The sequence below is a fragment of the Aphelocoma coerulescens genome, chromosome 12 (genome assembly GCF_041296385.1).
Source record: "Aphelocoma coerulescens isolate FSJ_1873_10779 chromosome 12, UR_Acoe_1.0, whole genome shotgun sequence".
Classification (NCBI taxonomy): Eukaryota; Metazoa; Chordata; class Aves; order Passeriformes; family Corvidae; genus Aphelocoma; species Aphelocoma coerulescens.
In genome coordinates, this window is record NC_091026.1 from 2311486 (window position 1) to 2333780 (window position 22295).

The 22295-nt window shown below is 43.7% G+C and overlaps 1 protein-coding gene across 1 annotated transcript; it reads left to right on the forward strand.

Moving 5' to 3' along the window:
* Positions 1 to 1315: 1315 nt before the first annotated feature.
* On the forward strand, positions 1316 to 20786 carry TAMM41 (TAM41 mitochondrial translocator assembly and maintenance homolog). The gene is made up of 8 exons (XM_069028433.1): positions 1316 to 1495; positions 2340 to 2519; positions 3767 to 3859; positions 6261 to 6411; positions 8596 to 8741; positions 10838 to 11003; positions 13133 to 13195; positions 19520 to 20786. Exons 1-8 carry the CDS (start codon positions 1358 to 1360, stop codon positions 19594 to 19596), a joined length of 1014 nt encoding a protein of 337 aa, XP_068884534.1. The 5' UTR covers positions 1316 to 1357; the 3' UTR covers positions 19597 to 20786.
* The last annotated feature ends 1509 nt before the right edge of the window (positions 20787 to 22295 follow it).

Genomic DNA, 22295 nt, shown 5'->3' on the forward strand with positions numbered 1-22295 from the left:
CTCAGGTAAGGAATTTTGAAAGCCATAAACCACAGGAAGGTAAAATGTGATTTTTGGGTACCAGATTCAGGCAAGTGTGAAATCATGAGGGAACAAGGCACGCTTCAATTTCATGAGGCACATTTATACATCTAGCACTCGCACGGAGCTGAGACAGGTTTATTATTTAGGACTCGAGCATTCAAACCAAGCCAGGCTCTGCACGAGGAGAGCGTGAGACAGCCCTGAGCACAGCCACGATGATTAAAAGCTGTGGGTTTGTGTTTGTGCTCCTCGGGGGATGTGTGAAGAACTGTAACGCCGGCAACAAGTCCTGAGGAAAGCCTTGGAACAGGATAAAGCATGAATTAAAAAAGAAATAAAAAATAAAAAAAAGAGAGGAGGAAAAACAATCAAAGAAGGGGCACAGATTTGTGATGACCTAAAAAAAAATTAAGCCAGAACAGCGGTGGGGCGGAAGAATAAATGTTAGACACACATGCTGAGCATCACCTCACTGTGCTGGGGCTGCTGGGTTCGGTGGGACAGCACAGCTCGGGGGAGGGGACCCTGAGGGGACTCAGAGGGGACAGAGAGGGGACACTGAGGGCACCCTGGGGGCAGCCTGAGAGGAGCCTGAGGGGGACCAGAGGGGACTGTGAGCGGAGTCCTGAGGGCAGCGTTGAGGGGAGTCCCGAGTGGAGCACTGAGGGGACCATGACGGGACCCTGAGGGAAGCCTGAAGGGAGGGCTGAGGGGAGTCCTGGGTGGAGCAGAGGGGATCCTGAGTGAAACACTGAGGGGAGCGCTGAGTCGGGCGCTGAGGGCATTCTGAGCGGAGCGCTGAGGGGATGCTGAGCGGAGCGCTGAGGGGATGCTGAGCGGAGCGCTGAGGGCATTCTGAATGGAGCACTGAGGGCATTTTGAGCGGAGCACTGAGGGCATTCTGAGCGGAGCGCTGAGGGCATTCTGAGCGGAGCGCTGAGGGCATTCTGAATGGAGGACTGAGGGCATTTTGAGCGGAGCACTGAGGGCATTCGGAGCGGAGCACTGAGGGCATTCTGAATGGAGGACTGAGGGCATTTTGAGCGGAGCACAGGGCATTCTGAGCGGAGCGCTGAGGGCATTTTGAGCGGAGCGCTGAGGGGACGCTGAGTGGAACACTGAGGGCATTCTGAATGGAGCACTGAGGGGACGCTGAGCGGGCCCCTGCCAGCGCCCCGCGGACGGCACAGCCCCTGCGGGCGCGGCCGAGCCCGCCATGCCCACGCCGGGCTGCAGGGGGCGCAGCGCGGCGCCGCCGCTCCCCCGCCGCGGCCTCTCCTCACGCCGCCGGTGGGCGGGAGCGGCCGGGCCGGGCGGGCCCGCGGCCGGGGCTATGGCGCTGCCCGTGCTGTCCAGCTCGGCCGTGAAGTTCCGGCGGGTCCTGGCGCAGTTCCCGCAGGAGCTCAGCCTGGCCTTCGCCTACGGCTCCGGGGTGTTCCGGCAGGCGGGGGCCTCGGCCGAGCACGGCGAGGTGAGCGCTCGGGCCCCGCGGCGTTCCGGATCCCGGAGCCGCCTCCGGCCCTGCGGCGTGTGAACGGCAAGGGGCGAAGATCCCAAATCCCCGAGGGAATAGCGGCGGGGCGGGGGTCCGGTCCGTGCCCAGGGGCTGCCCGGCGTGGCCCCGGCAGTGGGGTTGTCACTGTGGGGGGCTCGGGGTCCCCTTTCAGCCCAGTGTGTACCGATGTGTGTCAGGTTGTTTACCACTGCCTTTAAAGAGAGCTACTGCAGCTTGTCCAACTGCTGTGCAGCGTATGAGGGGAATTTAAAATATATTGCCGCACTGAAATGGCAGTCTGGGGGGCTTCCTCATCGTCTGAGGGCCAACAGCTTGGATATAATGTTTATTTTTATGCTTTGGGTTGTTTTGTTGACAAAAGCGAAGGAATACACTAGAAAAGAATGTGCTAGAAATGCAATTCCTTGCTGCCAGCTCTCGGGTGGTGCCTTTATTTGCCCACGTCCCTCCATTCATGGCCAAAAAGTGCTGTTCATTAGTACTGTAAGCTGTTCCACTGAGCTGTGAATTAGGGTGGTGGAGATCTTACACCTGCTCCCCTGTTTTGGAGGGTTGAAGCTTGGTCATGACCAGGACAGGAAAATTTTGGACTGTCTGATAGACTGACAATAAACATACAACTTCATTAGAACCTTTAAGCAGGATCTGACACTAATATTTCCATTTTGGGTTTTATTTTTATTTTTCGCTCCTGAAAAATGATTAGCTGGAAGTTTGATACTGTGTATATCTTAAATTATTATGATAACATTGGCTCTTCTTGACATATAAACCCCAACACTCTTTTCCTTATCCTCAGAACAATATGCTGGACTTCGTGTTTGCTGTTGATGATGCTGTGAGCTGGCATATGGCAAACTTGTTAAAGAACAGGAGTCATTATTCCTTCCTAAAATTTTTTGGCCCCAAAAAGATAACTACCATGCAAAGATATGGAGCGGGAATTTACTACAACACCTTAGTGCCATGCAATGGCAGGGTAAGTACAAGTAGTCTGAGTGAGTTAAGTCAAATATTTCTGTCTGTGAAGTATTAAAATTATTAGCTTAAAGCAGATTTCAGGCAGCAAATATTGCAGATTGTAATTGCAGATTAACTCGTGGTATCTTCAATATTTATGTCTCAAACTGCTTCACTAACAGCATTTTAATTAAAAAGCAAACAGAGCAGCTGGTCTTGCACCTTGAAAGTGTGAGCAGTGTTTGGAACGTAAAGCTAAAGCACTTCAGGAACTGGATTTATATTCCTTATCCCTTGCTGTCTGCCAGTTTTGGTGGTGGTAAAGTTCTGGTGGTGCTTAATTTCAGCAGTTGACCATGTAGTAACAGCAAAGTGGTCTTTTACCATTTTTTTGATACAAAATTCAAGTTCCAACACAGCAAGCTGGAACTGACATTTGTGTGGTTTAATGTCTAATGCCCTGACCTGCGAGGCTTGAGTGTAATTAATAATTTTGGTGAGTGGTTCTCATCCAGCAAGTCCTGCACCTCTGTTTGGTAAGGAGTGAGGGAAACACTCTGTCAGTCTTGGTGTTCTTGTCCCTGTACAAGATTTCAGGATTTAAGTTTTATCTGCTTGATGTAAAAAGGGATTTGGGATTTCATGGGAAGGACCAGTGGTCTTGGCCATGGCATTGTGTTCTTGGCTCTTTATGCCCTGGTCTTATTTTCTAATGACTCAGTCCTATTACAGTCTATGGTCCCTTGTTGTCCAGAAATTCTAGAGCTGGCTGCCTTGCTGTGGTGATAATCTTTGGAAATTCAGGTAATACAAATTTATAACAAACTGTGGAAAGTACCATGACTTTTCCAGTTACATAAAATAAGCTACAAAATCACAATTTTTTTTCCTAATATCAAAGAGCAAGAGAAAAAACTCCCTGATACACACCCACCTCCCAAAAACAGGATACATAAATGTCTGTAGGTTTTAATTTAGGTCTCTGACAAACTATTTCTTGAGTGTTTTCAATATCATAATGTGAATTATTCCAACATGTAAAGTTTGCTTATAAATGGGAAATTTTTCTCTTACCTTGTGTGTTAATTAAAACAGATAAATATTTTCCTATTACGCATCCAGTTTTTTATTGGAGGTGCGTGTTCCTTAGAATTAGGGACAGTTATGGCATGTAGGGAAAACAATGCAAGTATAGGTTTTTTCAAAAGCCTTTATATTGCTTTGGTGTTTTTTTTTTGTTTTGTTTTGTTTTTTTTTTTTTTCCAGATGATAAAATATGGAGTAATTAGCACTGATGCCCTGATTGAGGATTTGTTTCACTGGAAAACTCTCTATGTCGCTGGGCGCCTACAAAAGCCGGTAACTGCTCAGTTCTCTCTCTGGAAATGCAAGAAATTACAGGGCTGGAAAATGATCAGTTGGAGTTTGAACTTTATCTGTTAGGGATCTGTGCATCAGTATTGCACAAATAATCTGCCCTGATTTAGGGGTGTAGCCCTAGAGGGATAATCTCTCAGAAAGGAGGTGAAATGTGGTTCTTAATGATGTTCTGTGTTATGTGGAAAAAGAACCCCTAAACGTGAGTATATTAATAACAGTTTTCTGCCTGTAGTAGATCTTGAATAACTGGACTCTTTTAATGTCAAGTCCCTTCAATGTTAAATGTGTTATTTGCCTTTTATAACAGATTATAGGGGTGGCCAAAATTTAACACGGTTAAAGAATGGAAATCTTTAAAGGTGAAAGCAGCTTTACTGTGCAGTTACTGTCGGGTTCATAATTGAATGAACCATGGGTTCTGCACGTTGGTTTTTCTCCTCCATATTTGGGTCATAAAAAATAGTCTTTGCTTTCCCCCTTGTGCCTGCCTTGATGTGCTTTCAGCAGATGGCAGCAGTGCTAAGGGAAAATTTGTTAGGAGGGGAGGGGGAGAATTAGAGGAGAAATCCCTTCAGGTCTTGGAACACAAGTTAATTATGCTTTTAACTAAAAAATTTGGAGTGAAAGTTTGAATAGATTGTCTCAGACTGCTGGCTTTATCTCCAGAGACATATTACAGCATGATCCAGGTTAGAGCAGCTGTTGTCTTTGTGAAGACTGAAACTTAATACATTGAGGAAGATAACTGAGCAAGAATTCTGGATGTCATATCAACAGTGAATAGTGAATAGCTATTTTCAGTGTGACTGCATTTGCTGCTGCTTTGATTTGTGACATGGTACAGTGAATATAAATTCTCTGTACTGTGAAAAAGCCTTCCTTAACTTTGCTGCTCTTTCAGTTTTACCCCAGGAATCAACATTCATCCTTGTTGTACCAGGGTGATAACTATTGCACTCTGACTTCCTGGGAGATTTACAGCTCTCTGAACTGTTGCAAATTTGTTCGTAAATGCTATCAGTGTTTCAGGCATTCAGATTTTGAAGCCTAGCATATTATTTTCATTTGAAAAAAACCTGCTTTGTATTGGGGGGGATTTTTACAAAAGGAGGAGGTTATTCCTTTTGCTTCTCTAAGACAAGGCTGGGGTCTTCCATGAGGAGGAATAGTATCTCTGCTGAGTCTCGTGTTGTAAAAGGCTCTAACTGTGATGTCCTTAACATGTCCATAACTTGCTGATGTTTCTATGCCAATCCTAAGGTATTGCAGTCACCTGTGTGACTGCTTGGGGCGCCACAGATTTTTCTGTTCTGACTTCCCTTAGATTTCCCTGTAGCAGCAAGTTAGGAACATACATCTAAGTGAATTGGTTGATGGGATTTGAGAAAAATCAAGGGGGATACCTTTGTTCACAATGGCCAGTGGGTTTGAGGTTTGAATTTTAAGGTGTTGTAGAGTAGACAAACATTGAAAAGACATCTTTTGTAAGCAAGACAGTATTGCTTAACCAGAACACTTGAAAAAGACAAACTCACACCAAGCAGGGATTCCTAGGGGAGTTGTTTCCAGAAGTGCATAGTTATCCATCTCCTAAACCAGGCTGCCTTCATGTGCCTGGTGTTCTGTAACAGTGCGTTTCTATCTTCAGTTCTTACCAAAGATCTGCCTTTTATTGCAGTATATTTCCATGTCCTAGGTGATTGGATTCTGTAGCTGGTCTTGAACAGTTTCAGTGTTTCCTGAAAATAAACACTTCTTGGGGAAGGTAGAGGCACTCAAGTGACCTGTTCTTCATGGATAAGTGAAGATCCCCTCGAGTTCACATTCTTCTCATGCAAAGTACAGAAATAAAGCCCTGCTTCTTCTAGGACAACTTCTGAGAAACTACTTGAAGCATTTGATAGGGGAGTCCTCTATTAAAAAAAAATAAAAAGAATGAAGATGAATAAGAAAACTTATCTCTGTCTGGCATTCGGTTCTCTTTCAGTGTGACAATAGTCTTTTTTGTTATTGCACAATCCCATATGAAGTATTTCTGTTGATGCATTCATATTTCCTGTTCTGATTAACCTTAAATTGATGAATATGAAAAGGTGACTAGCTTGTCAGAGATTAGCTAATGTCTGTTGCATATAGCAGTTCCAAACTTGTGTGTAAAAACAGCCTTTTCCAGCAGACTGTTAATTCTTAAAAACATGTTCCTCTCTCTCACATGGTGTAAATAGAAGGGGATACTCTAGTACTTACTGTACCACACTAATAAGATCTAATCTTAAATTAATTTCTTAATCAATCCAGCATGAAAAATAAATAACATTTCTAGCTCCATCTTCAGTAGCGCTTTCCTGAAGTTTTGCTTCCAATGGCTCTGCTTTTCCAGGTGAAAATCCTGGCCCAGAATGAGAACAGCAAGCTGCAAGCTGCTCTTGTCAGCAACCTGAAGAGTGCAGTCACAGCAGCCTTTCTCATGTTGCCAGAGAGCTTCTCTGAAGAGGACCTTTACATGCAGATTGCAGGACTCTCCTACTCTGGTGAGTCTGTGGGGTCTGAAGTGGCTGAGGAGAAGAGCTGTAGTTGGAGCTGCTGTACCACAGCTGGAATTTCATGTGTGATAAATTATCTGCCTTCTTGCTTTGGGCCTGCACTGCTGTGTGCATCAAAAATTCTGTCTGAATGGTGGCTTACATAACAGCTCCAGAACACTAATTGGGCTTATTCACAGGAAACAGGGGTAGGTACATCAGCAACACTGCTTATACCTGCTTGATTTATGAACAGCTAAGTGTGAGTGATTGGATATGATGAAATAATGTGGGTTCTCTTCTGTTTGCATGGATTGTATTTTGGTGTAATGTTTCAAAACCTTGGGAAAAAATTTTTTCTTTCCACTCAGTGCAATGTTGAGTCATCTGATAGTCTGACTCATACCTTGTCATCTCCTTTTGAGTGTGCTGTGTTTAAGGTTCTTATTTAGTTAACTTATAGATCCAGATTATGATTCTTTGATGTACATTTAACACTCCTGGTTGGTATTTGTTGAGTTTCTTTTTTTTTAGTCATTAATTAGGAAATTGGTAGAAAAATATTGAAGGAACTACTGCAAATGGCTCTTTGATATAAGAAGTAATTGTTACAATTTAACTCAGCACTGCTTTTTAAATGCTGACATCCTTACTGTAATTACTGTGAACAAGTTTGGTTGGAGTTGTGCTTTACACAGCACTTCCTTTGCTCATACAGAAATGCAAGTTTGGCTTTTAAAGAAAGCACAGGGGGGTCTAAGCCAGCTTGGCCATTCTGAGGAGCATTGCTGTTTTATGTAACACTTCAGAGCACAGTTCAGATTGCAACTCACTTTTCCAGAGCAGTTCTTTTCTGAATTGTTGCCCGTTTTAGAGCATCAGGAAGAGGGTGCTGACAGTGGGATTGCCAGCCAGGGATGTTTGTTGCTTATCTGCCCACCTGAAGCCTGCCCAGCACTGGCATTGGATTCTTGGTGGGCACCAGTGACCAAGATACTTTTTATATACTCTTTGAAACAGTGCAATTAAACAAAAACCAGTAAAGTGCTGAGACTGGCTGTGCTGTGTGAACAAAGCTAAAACAATACAGCTCCCAGTTGGGAATGCACAAGAAAAAGGCTGCTTGTGGATATTTATTTTGCTGCCGTTTCGTTAAGTCTTTCAGAGGCTGTACTAGTAGACAAAATTGATTTTATGTGTTACTCTAATCAGTCTCCTTGGAGACTGCTGAAAAGAGTTGTTCAAGCTTTAATTTAGAAAATGTTTATCCTTTATTTTTTTCTGCATTTTTTGAGAGCACTGAGTCAGTACCATTTATATACGAAGTGTTTGTTTTGTGGCTTGGCATAAACTGAAATAAACTAAGGAAGGCTAGCAAGTTGCCACCTTTCAACAACATTTATCTCCTGAATGTGGGAAGTGGGAAAAGGAATTGATTCAGAATTTTGGTTGTTGATGCAAGCTACACTGAGCATCTAACTCCTGGCTGGAAACCCAGGAAACAGCCAGGCTAGTACCTAACAGAGGTAGTGGAATGCTTTCATACAGACTGACTGTCTTTTCACTTATTCTCTTTGAAACTTTTCAGTCATGTATCAGAAAAGAAAGTGCAAAGGCCAGTAATGTAACAGTGGTGTTGAAAGGAATTTCTTTTTGAAACGTCTAACACAATACATGGCTCAGAGGAAAGGGTGATCCAGTGATCTTACCATGAGTGCCGTTAGCTGAACTCCAGGTACTGCCCTTGGAGTGCAGAAACAATGCAAATTATTTCCTCGCAAATTGGAAAATTTCAGTTTATTTGCTTGTGGATACTAAGTGTGAGGACTGGGCAATTTGTTTAGTAATCTGTTGAGTCTGAGGTGTGGTTGCAAAGAATGTAACTGTTACTGCCACTTGACAGCTGGAATTATATTGTTGCCCAAGTGAAAATGTGGACACATGGGCCGATGACATTTTATCAGGGGCCATGTAACAATATGTGCCTTCAAGGACATTTTTTCTGTGCTTGAAGGTATTTGAATAGTTCTTTTCACTATGAGGTGAACCTTATTGTGGATTGTATAGGCATATATAGTATTGGAGAACAGAGTTTTCGATGACAGCTCTGTACTATGTTGGTATCTGTTATATTCTCCTTCTTTCTGTTTTTGGGTTTTTCCTGATGGCTTCACCCTCTCTTTTCCTGACTAGGTGATTTCAGAATGATAATAGGAGAAGACAAATCCAAAGTGCAGAACATAGTGAAACCCAACGTTGCCCATTTCCAGAAGCTGTACAGTAACATACTCCAGGACTGCCCTCAAGTGGTGTACAAGCACCATCTGGGAAGGCTAGAGGCAAGTGTTCTCCTTCTAAACAGCTTTAAACCAAGCAAGTGGAAGTGCTTTATCACACTGACAGAAGGCAGGAATTATGCCACACACAAAGGAGAGCAGTTGTAGGCTCTGTACTTGCTGTTTGTTATGTTTCTGTTGTTTAGTTCATTCTGCCACCAGAAGACTTGCCTTACAAACCAGTTTCTTCATATGGAGGAACTACTGCTCATTTTCTGAGTATGGGCACAGAACTAGACCCCAGCAAGGCAACCAGCACAGATCATTGTAAAACGTGTGTTCTAATGATTTCCATATGGAAATAACAGGCTAGGAAGTGAGGAATAAACAGATGGTTTGTGTTAGAGAGATCAGGCTGTAACTCAGAGGTGCAACTTTCTGCAATCAAAAACTCATGAAAAACCTCATTAAGTGCTAGCTATGACGATCAACTGACTAAGCCCAAGTGACATTCTGGCATTAATACCCATACAAAACCATTTTTTCCTTAGATTTTGGGAAATCCAGAATGACCAGTATCTCAAATTCCACCTTTCTGGTATAACAGTGCACTTAGGGGAGAGATGCCACAGTCAGCAGCAATTTTTCCTCTTATAATCTGCATGTCCCTGTGTGAACATTCGTGTGTGATATAAATTTCATGGTGAAGTCACAAATAGCACCAGTTGTCTCATGGGCATGGGCACCTCTTTATCCTCAAGCCTGGGTAATTCTCTCCCAAATGCCACCTTTTAGGATGTGTATTTGTTAGAAATTGGCTTAACTGCAGGCTTGAGCACAGTAAACAGTTTTACTGCAATGCTTTGGAATAAAACATAGGCAAATCTGTATTGTACTGCAGCTGTCTCCATGTTTTCTTATTGCTTGTGAACAGTTTGGTGGAAGCAGTATTTAAATGAATTTGGGAAACAATTAGTAATACTTCCTTCAAGAAAAAACTCCCTGTTGTTTTACCTTTAAACAAATCCTGGTAGCATACTGCAAATTTATTGTTGGATAATAAATCTCTCCACAGTCCCACAATAGTCATCAAGACTGTTGATTAAATGCCCTCATTTTGCTGTTGATTTGAAGCAAAGCATTTAATACTTTATTGCTCACACCTTCCTCTGGGTATTGGCAGTAATTCCCCAGTGGAGTCCAAAGGTGGCTGACTACTGTTGGGGGTGCAGTTAGCACAGAATAGAACCCCTTGCTCCAGGACATGCAGAGCTACAGAGAAAATTTCTTCCTTCAAAGGTTCCTCAGAACCAAGGCAAGGCAGCCCCCAGCTCTGAGTTTTGGTTCAGGCACGGATTCCTCCCACACAGTGCTCAGAGCTGCTCACTGCCGGCTGCCTCTGGAGTTGTGGCTGACTCATCTGGAGATCATTTTCTCCACACTGACAAAAGGGAGTGGAGAGGGCAACCAGACTTCTGTCTGATGTCTCCATGAAGTGTCTAAAACCTTGTGTGGGAGGAAAGGAGCTCTTCAGATTTTCCTCCGCTTTTGGAGAGCTCTGCCCCATCCTGCATTACATTTTGGAGAAATCTGTACAGGCCTGCATGTTGGTATCATTGTATTCAAAAAAGGGTCGTTGAATTTCTGATTTAGATTGGAAAATGTGGGATGAATGTTTTCTTCAAATTATACAAACCAGATGTGGTTTGGAGTTTAAAGCAGAGAAAATGGTTTTCAAGCTGAACTTGAAATGTGTGTGTGTCTGCAGTTTGATTATACTCAGGCAGAAGAAACTCAGCTAAGTGGTCTTTGGGGAACTTTTGTTTTATTGTAGTGTACTTATGTTTCCAAAGGAAATTGGATACAACAGAAATGATACAGTTTCAATGAAAACTTACTTGCAGACACAGCAGGATCATGTGTGTCTTCCCTTGAATAAAAACCCTTGCATTGAGTCATTCTTCAGGTTGAGACCTGAGATACTGCATTTCCCCGTGCTTGGGAAGTTTTTATTAGCATTGTCAATGACCTTTTCTAGTGAAATGGATCAGGTTCCGTGAGACATTTATCACAGGTCAATTTTCTGACTTCTTTAAAAAAAAAAAAAAAAAAAAAAAAAGAACTGAATGTTTTTAATGTCTTATTTTTATAACATTCAGATTGATAAAAGTCCAGAAGGTCAATTTACACAGCTTATGGCTTTGCCAAAGACTCTGCAACAAAAGATAACTGCTCTGGTAAACCCTCCTGGAAAGAACAGAGATGTGGAAGAAATTTTACTGCAAGTGGCCCATGACCCTGACTGTGGATTTGTGGTGAATCAAGGTAGGTCTGGACCAATGTCTGTAATCTCCTTTAAGAAACGATAGATATACAAATCTATTGTGTATGATCTTCTATTTCAGGATGATTTAAAGAGAAGGGTGAAAAGATCCAGGAGATTAATCGTGAAATACATTCCTAAAAGCCTGGGTTTGGATTTGATTGCAAACAGCTTATCTGAAATACTATCAATAGCATTCCTAGTGATATAGGAAGATGTGTTGTGGTTTGGGTCCTGAAAGAGGCAGCACTTAGGGAATAGTGTGGCCTGCTTAGATCACCTAACTCTGATGCTTCCATCTTCAGGCAAAACTTCATCAAAATATTAAGCTTTATATCCTCCCAGTCATACACTGCAAGGCTGAGGTCATTTTCTGACTTGCTGACATTACCCTTCCCAGTCATTGTGGTTAGCCCAGACATGTGAGCCCTGGCAGAGAGCTCCAGCTTGGAGGGAAAAGGCTGAGGTGCTTCTCATCAGCACAACTGCTCTGAGGCAAGATTATGTCATATGAGCAAGTTAAAGCTGATGCTGCAGACACCGATGTTCTGGTACACTGCAGAGAAATGAAAAAGCTTAGTACTTGAAGTCCTTTATGTATTTTAAGAACTTGACACATTTTCTGTTCCAGGTAGCAAATTTTGCAAGCTCCCTGAGCACAACAAAAATTCCCTAGATGCCTGGGAGCCACTGGACACAGCTGCTGAGGGAGCTCTCAGGCTGATTTCTTTGGGGCAAACAAAGCTCCTGGGTGTTGCAGTTCTCCACAGACAGCGTGGGATGAACTGCACCTGGACATGGAGGTGTCCAGCTTCTTTCATGACACCTTCTGTGCTGGGCTGCAGCAATTATGGGATAAAAACCAGGATAAAAGCTGGATCTGGGAGCAGGGGATGCAGTGTTTGAGCTGCACACAGAGCTCTGAGTCACCCCCCCGAGCTCATTATGCTGGTGCTTGTGTTTCTGTAGCTCTGGCAGGCACAGCTGTGGCTGCACAGGGAGCAGCAGTTCAGTGTCAAGCCCTGGACAGGTCTTCTCAGGCCCAGCAGTTTAAACTCTTAGGAGAACAAATCAAGATGCTCTTACTTTTGTGGCCAAAGCATTTTACTAATTCATCAAGCTGGGTAAAGGCCAGGCCAAGCCATTTGGGAATCCTACAAGACAAAGCTGATTACTCAAGTTGAATTGCATTGTCCCAAGATATTTTGCTACATAGTCATGATTTGTTCCTTTCTCTTCCCTATTCCTACCCCTCAAATGGTTTTCCAGTGGAATATTGTATCCTTACTTATACATGGACTATGCTAAGCTTTGTTCTTCATTATGGAAGTAGCTTTGAAGGAAGGATTTAAAAATATTTGAAATTATATTCTATGGGCCAGTGCGGAATGTGTCCGTTTGGAAGACTAGCTCCGGGACTGCTGCATCTCTACATTTATTTCATTTTTTTAGTGATGGGAGTAGTTTTGTACATATCAGTATGCTTTTATATATGGTAGAACAAATACAACTTAATCGTTTTGAAAAAAAAAATTAAGGTTTTATGTACTATTCTTTTAATACCTAAGAACCACTGGACAATGAGAACTGAATGTGCCACAGTGCAAAGTGGTAAACAAGCCTTATGTCCAAAAGCTGTAATTTAGGAAAGCCAGGCAAGCACTGCACAACAGAGGTAGGTCTGCTTGATCAGAGAAGTGCCAAATCCCAATTTCATGTTGAAGTAAACAGGGAGTATAATTTGTTCTGCTCTAGAATGCTAATTTACCAGCACTTAGATGAAACATCTGTGAATCCTTTGTGATTAATCCTCTTAGTAGAGAACTAATGGGAACACTAAATAAATGGATTCAGTCAATTCCTACTGCTTGTTGTCTGTTTCAGTATTGATCTGGGTTTTTTTTTCTGTATGTTATACATAAAATAATTTAAAATAGTTTAGAGAATACTTTTAATTAGTATGAAAAAGCAGAGCAAACCCAAATCTTCTCTGTGTTAGGTGTATGTTTTACTTTCAGGCTAGCTTGAGTGTATAACTGGAACAATATTTAATTTGTGCATGGTGGAGGGTAAAAAAAATCCCCACACCAGTGCTGAGATGGGTAACATCTGTGTGCTTTTCCCTCTGCAGGCATTTCAGGAATTGTGAGATCCTCCAGTATAGTGCAGAGTGCTAAAACCATCCTGACAGCTGGTAAGAATGTGTGTGATTTCTGTCAACATGGGCCTTCTGATTTCACAAAGGAAAAATGACAGGGCCCCCAGACTGTCTCATTACAGGAGTTTAAAGAATAAACTTTTTGTGTGTTTAATTAAAAGTCCCTGGAAAATAAAAGCAACATTTAAAGCAGAGGCTTTATTGTAACTATTGTAAAATTATAAAATGCTGAAAGGAACTGCAGTCTGTGTGACTCTTAAATAAACAAACAAACCCTTCAACAACCCAAAAGTAAGAAAAAACAGCTTCTGGGTTCAATTTTATTTTCTCTGCAGGCCAGATTTGGCTGATGGACACTAGAACTTCACTTTTTGTATTCAAAAGGCTTAAAGTTGCTCAAATAAATTTCTGAACTTATTCATACCTATTCCCAATTCTTCCACTAAAGCAATGATATTCAAATGATGCCATTACTGGGTTTAAAGGCTGTTATTCCTGTTGAATTCAAGTTATCCTGAGTGCCCTGTGGGCAGAGCTCTCTGTGTAAGTGCAGGAGTAGGAGCAGAAATAGTTAAGCTGTGTGGATTATTTATGCTCCCTCCCTACCTCTTCTGATGGACAGAAAATCACCTCTGGGGCTCGTCAGCTCCTCTTGTGTGTCATGCAGTAAATCACTGACAGCCTCTCTTGGCCCTGGGACTTTGGGGGGTCCTAATGCATCTTTGAATAGCACTTGTAATTTTTATCATGGTTTGTGCACCTGAAACCAGTTATTTGTGAAATGTCTCTATTTCCCTTTGTCTTAACTGCTTTTTGCTTTATATGTAGTGGGGTTTTTTTAGCTTTAAAACAAACTATGGTTTCCTTCTAATCAGTCAGTTATGGAGAGTTGTATTTGAAAACTATTTTCTATTAGTGGTTTAAGTGGTGGAAATGTATTTTTATGATTTAATTCAGGTAGAGCAAAGCAATTTTGGTCCTTTGCCTCCAGCACAAGCCAAATTTGAGCAAGGAGGCTTGGGGGAGTGGATTTTTCTTACTTTTTGCATAATTTAGGTTTTTTTCAGGTTTGGGTTTTTTTTAAATGTATTTACACTCTTCTGCCAGAATCTGGCCAAAATCATTAGTGACAGAATTCAGGAGTGAAATTTAACTGATCAGGGATGTCACCTCAGTATTTTTGAGGTGTGATGTTTGTGTGATCTGCCCTGGAATTGAGGAGGGATGGGTGTCCATGGCTTTAGGAGTTAGTTAGCAAAAACCTTTTGCTCTTTTTAATTTTTTTTTTTTTTTTAGATATCCAAACACCATTGAGTTTGTTAAATCTGTCAGTATCTTCTGGATTTTCTCCCAGTCATGGTTTCTTAATTTAAAATGCATCCCTAGGGCAGCATTCCTGCTGCTGCTCTGGTTGTGCCAGCTCCTGGGGCTCTCCATGTTCATAGGATACAGAATTTACACAGAGAAAACAGGAATGTGGCTCCTACATGGAAGTATTTGCTTGACTCAGGCAAGGAATGTGTTTTACAGGAAAATGTGGAGCTTGAAATTCAGTCCCTAAGGATGCTGCATTTCTTTCTTTATTCTTTATCCAAATCTTGTCTACTATTCTGTTCCCCTAAGACCTGTTCTCACACTTTCTAGCAGAGACCTTAGGAAAAGTATAAGATTCTGACCTTCTACAGTGCTTATGTCAAGAACAGTAGCTTAAATAAAAGAAATATGGAAGAGATCCATGAAATCTGTGGCTCCATGAAGTAAGCTCTGACTTTTTATTGCTGTTCCTAGTAACTGTACAAATACTTTGCTTGCAAAAGAGAGTTTTCATTAGCTGGCCATCCCTCTTTTTGAAGTGTTATAGGGCACACACTCTGTTTTCCTTAGCTGATTATTTTATCTTAACAACACCAGCAAAGGTGAGATGCCTGCTCTGGTCCACAGCATGGCAGTGCAAGGTACAGCATTTCCAAATTCAATGTTAAATCAGCAATAGCTGTGCTGAGATGCCATGCTGGGTATTAACATTACTGCCAAGAAGCACGAGCACAAGAAGAAATTTCAACCCAGTTAAGAGAACTTTTTTCATCTTTCTCTGCCAATGTGGTTTTCAAGTCAAGCTCCAGCTCTGTTTTTGTTTGTTGTTAAATGCCCTATTTAGTTTTTGAAAATGCGCCTGTGTATTTCTTCGAGTCTGTGGTGAGGTTGCCTCTCTGTTTCCCATTAGAGATGGCACCAGGCTTTGATTTGTTTTCCCACATAGCCAGAGTCTGCCTGGGCTTTGGGAACTTGCTCTGCAGCTCTTATATTTAGCTCCTCTGAAGGAGATGTTGGTACTTCTTTAGCTTCTTTCTTCTCTATATTTTACTCAAGGAATGTTGCAAGCCTTGAAATTTTTTCTATAAATACAACCTTATAGATTGAATCATCAGTTGAAGCATTTGTTCAAGATGCTTTTAAGTTAGCACGAATGTTCTGAACAGTGTTTGTTTTTAATGATTCAAGGATTTTTTCTTTTTAAGGAACAGGTTTACATATAAAATACTCTGGTTTTGTGATAACTACTCTCCTCAGCAGCTGCCTGAGCAGATACTGCAGGCCACTGGCTTCACTGTAAATATCTGTACAAGGTTTGCATGTGCACTACAAATATATAAACTGTTTGCTCCACATGGCAGCTCTTCAGCAGTACCTGCATCAGTGTTCCTTTTCAAAAGGAAATACAGGGCACTGCAGCTGGGCAAACCCACCAGGAAAGTTTGGGGGACTGACAGCCAAAATGCTGTCTTCCAGCACTGATAGTTGCAGAAAACTCAACGTGGATTAAGTGAAACCAGGCACAAGTCGTGTTTACACTGAAATGCTGTGGGCTTGGTCCCATGTGCATCAGGGCTTTGTTCTGTGTCCTACAGTGGAAAAATCCAAAGGGGAGGTGGAACCACCAAGTCCCAGATTCAGAGCTGAAGTAGAAAGACATTTTCATGTGGTCCAACTGCTTCGGATTCTGAGAGCGAGCCGTAATTACAACCATTAACTTTTACTGCAGCTGTGATTCATCAGCCCCAGGGCTGCTTTAGGGAAGCAGCGGGGTGGACAAACCCTCGCTGTGCCTGGGCTGGGGCAGCGGTGCGAGCAGCTCGTTCCGTGCGGTGCGCGGAGTTCAGGGAGTGGAGGGGCAGGAGGAGAGCGCTTTCCTTGCAGGCTGCAGGGCCGGGCAGGCTGGGAGCAGCGCTTTCCTTGCAGGCTGCAGGGCCGGGCAGGCTGGGAGCAGCGCTTTCCTTGCAGGCTGCAGGGCCGGGCAGGCTGGGAGCAGCGCTTTCCTTGCAGGCTGCAGCGCCGGGCAGGCTGGGAGCAGCGCTTTCCTTGCAGGCTGCAGGGCCGGGCAGGCTGGGAGCAGCGCTTTCCTTGCAGGCTGCAGCGCCGGGCAGGCTGGGAGCAGCGCTTTCCTTGCAGGCTGCAGGGCCGGGCAGGCTGGGAGCAGCGCTTTCCTTGCAGGCTGCAGCGCCGGGCAGGCTGGGAGCAGCGCTTTCCTTGCAGGCTGCAGGGCCGGGCAGGCTGGGAGCAGCGCTTTCCTTGCAGGCTGCAGGGCCGGGCAGGCTGGGAGCAGCGCTTTCCTTGCAGGCTGCAGCGCCGGGCAGGCTGGGAGCAGCGCTTTCCTTGCAGGCTGCAGGGCCGGGCAGGCTGGGAGCAGCGCTTTCCTTGCAGGCTGCAGGGCCGGGCAGGCTGGGAGCAGCGCTTTCCTTGCAGGCTGCAGGGCCGGGCAGGCTGGGAGCAGCGCTTTCCTTGCAGGCTGCAGCGCCGGGCAGGCTGGGAGCAGCGCTTTCCTTGCAGGCTGCAGGGCCGGGCAGGCTGGGAGCAGCGCTTTCCTTGCAGGCTGCAGGGCCGGGCAGGCTGAGAGCAGCGCTTTCCTTGCAGGCTGCAGGGCCGGGCAGGCTGAGAGCAGCGCTTTCCTTGCAGGCTGCAGGGCCGGGCAGGCTGGGAGCAGCGCTTTCCTTGCAGGCTGCAGGGCCGGGCAGGCTGGGAGCAGCGCTTTCCTTGCAGGCTGCAGGGCCGGGCAGGCTGGGAGCAGCGCTTTCCTTGCAGGCTGCAGCGCCGGGCAGGCTGGGAGCAGCGCTTTCCTTGCAGGCTGCAGGGCCGGGCAGGCTGGGAGCAGCGCTTTCCTTGCAGGCTGCAGGGCCGGGCAGGCTGGGAGCAGCGCTTTCCTTGCAGGCTGCAGCGCCGGGCAGGCTGGGAGCAGCGCTTTCCTTGCAGGCTGCAGGGCCGGGCAGGCTGGGAGCAGCGCTTTCCTTGCAGGCTGCAGGGCCGGGCAGGCTGGGAGCAGCGCTTTCCTTGCAGGCTGCAGGGCCGGGCAGGCTGGGAGCAGCGCTTTCCTTGCAGGCTGCAGCGCCGGGCAGGCTGGGAGCAGCGCTTTCCTTGCAGGCTGCAGGGCCGGGCAGGCTGGGAGCAGCGCTTTCCTTGCAGGCTGCAGCGCCGGGCAGGCTGGGAGCAGCGCTTTCCTTGCAGGCTGCAGCGCCGGGCAGGCTGGGAGCAGCGCTTTCCTTGCAGGCTGCAGGGCCGGGCAGGCTGAGAGCAGCGCTTTCCTTGCAGGCTGCAGGGCCGGGCAGGCTGGGAGCAGCGCTTTCCTTGCAGGCTGCAGGGCCGGGCAGGCTGGGAGCAGCGCTTTCCTTGCAGGCTGCAGGGCCGGGCAGGCTGGGAGCAGCGCTTTCCTTGCAGGCTGCAGTGCCAGCCCAGCTCAGCTGTGCTGCAGTGGCTCTGCCACACGCTGGACTGCACTTCCAGAAGTACCTGGAATTCATTGGAATGGCAGAGCAATTCCTCTGTCAGAGGGGCTGCATCCAGCAGCTTGGGCATTTGCAAAGCCACAGTTTTAACGTTGTGGGTTGGAACCGCTTCTTTTATTTGTGCTGTGCCAGAGCTCAGCTTGGCCTTGTGCTGCAACAGGAATTGTTGCTGTGTGTGCAAGCTCCATGCAGATATGTCAGGCACTTGAGGATTTACATGGTTATTTACTTGTTATTTGAGATGCTGCAAAGAAAAGCCTGTCATGACTCCATTAGTGTGCTTGCTTTTACAAAAACCTATTAAATATGGAAAAGCTGGAGCATACATATGGGATGCACATGGGTTTGTGAGTTCAAAATACATGTATGGATGGTTTCTTACAAAAGGTGAAGTTGTGTTTATTTAAATTGCAGTTGGAGACATGAGAAGTGCAGAAATGGTTGTCTGCAGCCTGTTTGTTATCAGAGCCTTCTTACTCTGTCACATTCCTTCACAAATAAAAGTGTGCACTTTTCCTTATTGCTGCCTACTCATTTGACTTCTTGCAACTCAAATTTGAATGCATCTATCACTTAAAATATTATATCTTTAAATGATTTCTTTCTTTTGCTTCTCTTTTCTTTCTTTTTCTTGAGGTCTTTCCAAATCAACTATTATTATGCCCCCAAAAAATTAAAAAATCCAGTGCAGCACATGGCTAAACTTGGGTTGAGGTTGCTTGTTTGTTGCAGATCTTTCCTTGTGTTCTGGTCTGTAATGTTGTTTGACTTCTGGCTAAATTCCTTCTGTGTGTTTTTAGTCAGTATTATCAGGTGTTCAATTAAATAAACATAGCAAAGATTGTAGTAAGTATAATCTACTATACCTTTAATCTGTGCAGGTGTCAAAAGTGGAGCTTTTTGTGCAGCATTAAAAACTTGCCTTTTCAGTTGTGAATTTGTAAGGGTGTGATTAAACTGCCTTGTAACCTGAACAGTCACTCTGTGTGTTGTGTTGGGTTTTTTGCTTGTTTTGGGGTGATTTTTTTAAACAAAAAAGGAAAAGCAAGTAGCTGCACTGGCTGGGATCTCAGAACCTCCCTGAAATGCCAAGACTAACAGTGTTTTGTTTTTAAATTTACAAATACTCGATGACTAAACCCAGCAAAAGGCTGTGGGTTTTTTACTCTAGGTCTGTCATCTCTGGTAGAACTTCGGAAGTTGTTTAACTCTGAAGATACATTTTACAAATTGTGTGGGGGTCATCCTCAATCCCATCATATCTAAAACTCCTCAATGCATGGAGGCAACGACTGCTGCTGTATCTCTGAAAATTGAGATCTCTGCCTTTGCTGTATGCCAAGTGCAATGGCATGGTATTTACCAGAATTCTGTTCTATTTTCTCTGCTTTGATAGCATTAAAAGTATTTTTGGTGTCATTATTTACTGTGTTATGACTGTGACAGGAAGGTTATTTGCATGTCTGCCTGCTGGATTAGGCTGTCATTCCCCCAGGGAAATACTTCATTTGATGTACTAAGCACCTTCTGAGTCAGCCTTCCTAAATGTTGATATTTTTCCTCTTTTTTTTTTGCTTTTTAGGGGCAAAGAAATCCATAACTTACAGTATGAAGAAATTATATAAGATGACAAAAGGAGGGTTAAAGAAGACATCTTGAGTCTTTACATACTGTGTATGGGTAAATAAATGGTACTTTTTCTCTAAATGTTTTGCAGATGTGACTTTGCATACTTGAGAAGATTACAGTGTATTTAAGAAGTCTGTTCTGATGATTTAAATGCCCAATTTTCCATTTAATGGGAGGTTTGTTGGCAATAGGGCAAAGGAATTATACTCTGTAAATACTGAAATGAATTTTCCTGTATATTAGAGCTTGAATTTTGAAGAACTCTAAGTAAGAAACATTGATTGTACAGATGGATTAAAACCCAAAGTCACTCATTTTCTATGTGTTGTTAGCTTTACTTCCCAAAATACCCTCAGGGTCTCTTTCAAAATAATTAATGTCCCAAATTTAGTCCTTTCAGGGATTTACAGAACTGGGGAATCCATGGAGTTTGAAGTAGGTGTGGAACTGTCCTCTGCCATTCCTGCACTGCCAGGTTCATCCTTAGAATTCCTGAGGATGCTCCCTGGGTGCTGCTGCAGGGCAGACCTTGTGAATGGGAAATTATTTCTCAGGTGTGTGACATCCTGAATCCAAAAAGCTGCCACAGTGTGGGAGAGGGAAATGAGCGGCTTGGCCGCTGTCAGATCCTTTAAGAAGGATATTTAATAATGTTAATAAATAAGGATATTTAGTAACAATAGAACTGTGTGTTCCTCTTATGAGGCTGAGATGAAAAGTGCCCAACTCACAGACATTGTCACAAGGGCCAGAGGTGGAAGGAAAATCAGAATTCTGCTTGGGCAGACATATGAAATAGGTGTTGTTTGGCAGAAGATTCTATCCAAACACTGGAAAATTGGGAGTATTATGAACAAAAGCATATATTTTTAAATTCTTTGATAATCTTTTTTCCCCTGAAAATACTGCCCACAAAGATGGAGCTTGTACTCCCTTTAAATTAGCTAAAGGAAAGAAAACTGGGGTTTTACATGACTTGTTACATTAATCCTGCCATGAAAGAATGGGCATTACTGGCAGTATCCATGTCTGGTGCAATAAATTGGCAGGATCTTTTGTAAATAGAATATTTTTCACACTGACTCAGGTGGGTTTGCTAATTTGGGAAATTTTTTGTAATAGAAATAAATACAGCAAAGATTTCATTTTACTTGTGGGAATGTCAATGATAAAAATAATTTAATGGTAAAAATGGAAATAAAATTTATCTTTCCTGATTAGCATGTTTGCTTTTATTCTTGTGTATTATGTGATCATCAGGGCCATCTCTGGCCCTGATGCTACATTTGATTTAGTGATCTCACTTTAAAAAAGAAATTATTTCAATGAAGTTGTCCAATAATTGTTTCCAGAGAGAAGTTCAGAGCATAAATTTAAGAAAGAAAATAGAAAACCCATTGTTGTATGTAATATGACTCATGCAGGCTCGCTCTAATCACAGGGAAACTTTAAATATTGATTCTTTTTAAATATTTGAATGTGAAATTTTAATCCAGATTCAGGAAATAATTACTGTGAAATAGGAAATAAATCACAGTGAAGCTTTCTAACGTCAGAGGCAGATTCCTAACACTTTGCATTATCTATTGGTGATAGAAAGTGTAAAACAAATCCCCTCAAATGCCCCTTTGCTGATGGCACAAGGCTGCCTAAACTTTTTATGGGGACAAAGAATGTTTGTATGGCCCTGGCATTCTCTGTCCCTATTAGTAAGAGGCTGAAGTCCCCAATTTGAAAAGTTTATATTATAAAAAATGGAACTAGGGAATTGAAGCCACTTAAATAAACTCAACCTTGGGATTTGGCTGGATTTTTTTGTTAGCATGAAGAGGTTCCTTTCTAGATAATCTAGAAGTCTTTAATATGTAGTTGTAAGGTGGGTAGAGTATATTAACCTGTGTCGTGAGGACTTGGAGTAGCCAAAGCACTTTTCATTTTTCAGCATAAGCTTTATAAAAAGCAATCTACAGCCAGGTGTTGACTTGCTCAAGTGTGCTCAGTGGGAAGGTTAGGAACAGAAAATACTGATCCCAGTGGTAGAAGCAGACCCTGAGAGATCCAAAGCTCTTGGACAAATGAAAAGATTCAGGATGGAGCCCTGACCTTCTGGATGAAAGAACATTAGAGGGCAGTGACAAATCAGTCTGGTGTGAGAATGAGCCAGTGAAACACCAGTCTCCATCCTGCACCTCCCTGGCTGAGCATTTATCCCAGAAATAATGTTCTTGTGGGGAAAAAAAAAAAAAGTAAGGTACTGCTTGTTGTTTAGCAGCTAATTAACCATTTTTATGTGCAGCAGGGGCCGTGTGGCGTCAGGCCCTGCCCACCTCTGAGCTGTTTGTCACTGTCCCTCTGCCAGAGGATCCCTGCACAGGTGTGACTTTACTGCACTTCCCTGTAACCTGAGCCAGCTGTGTTTGTCTTGTGTTGCTGGATACCCACTGCAAGTCTTGATTTGGCTTTATGAACTCTGTGTACAGCAGTATAAGGGATCATTTCTTGCTCTTTGGAGTGAGTTTTGCAAATCCCAGCTCGATAGTTCCTGGTTCCCTCCATCTGTTGATGCACTGCCAGTATCCAAGTCTGTGCACTAAATCTTTGGGAGACGTAAAAAAGTCCTTCTTCCTCCTCCATATAGGCTGAAAACTGGATTCTGCTCTGTAAATCATTTATCTTGTGCTTTTTAAAGAGTGGCCTACCTTTCCCCTTGGGGCCACTGGTCTTGAATG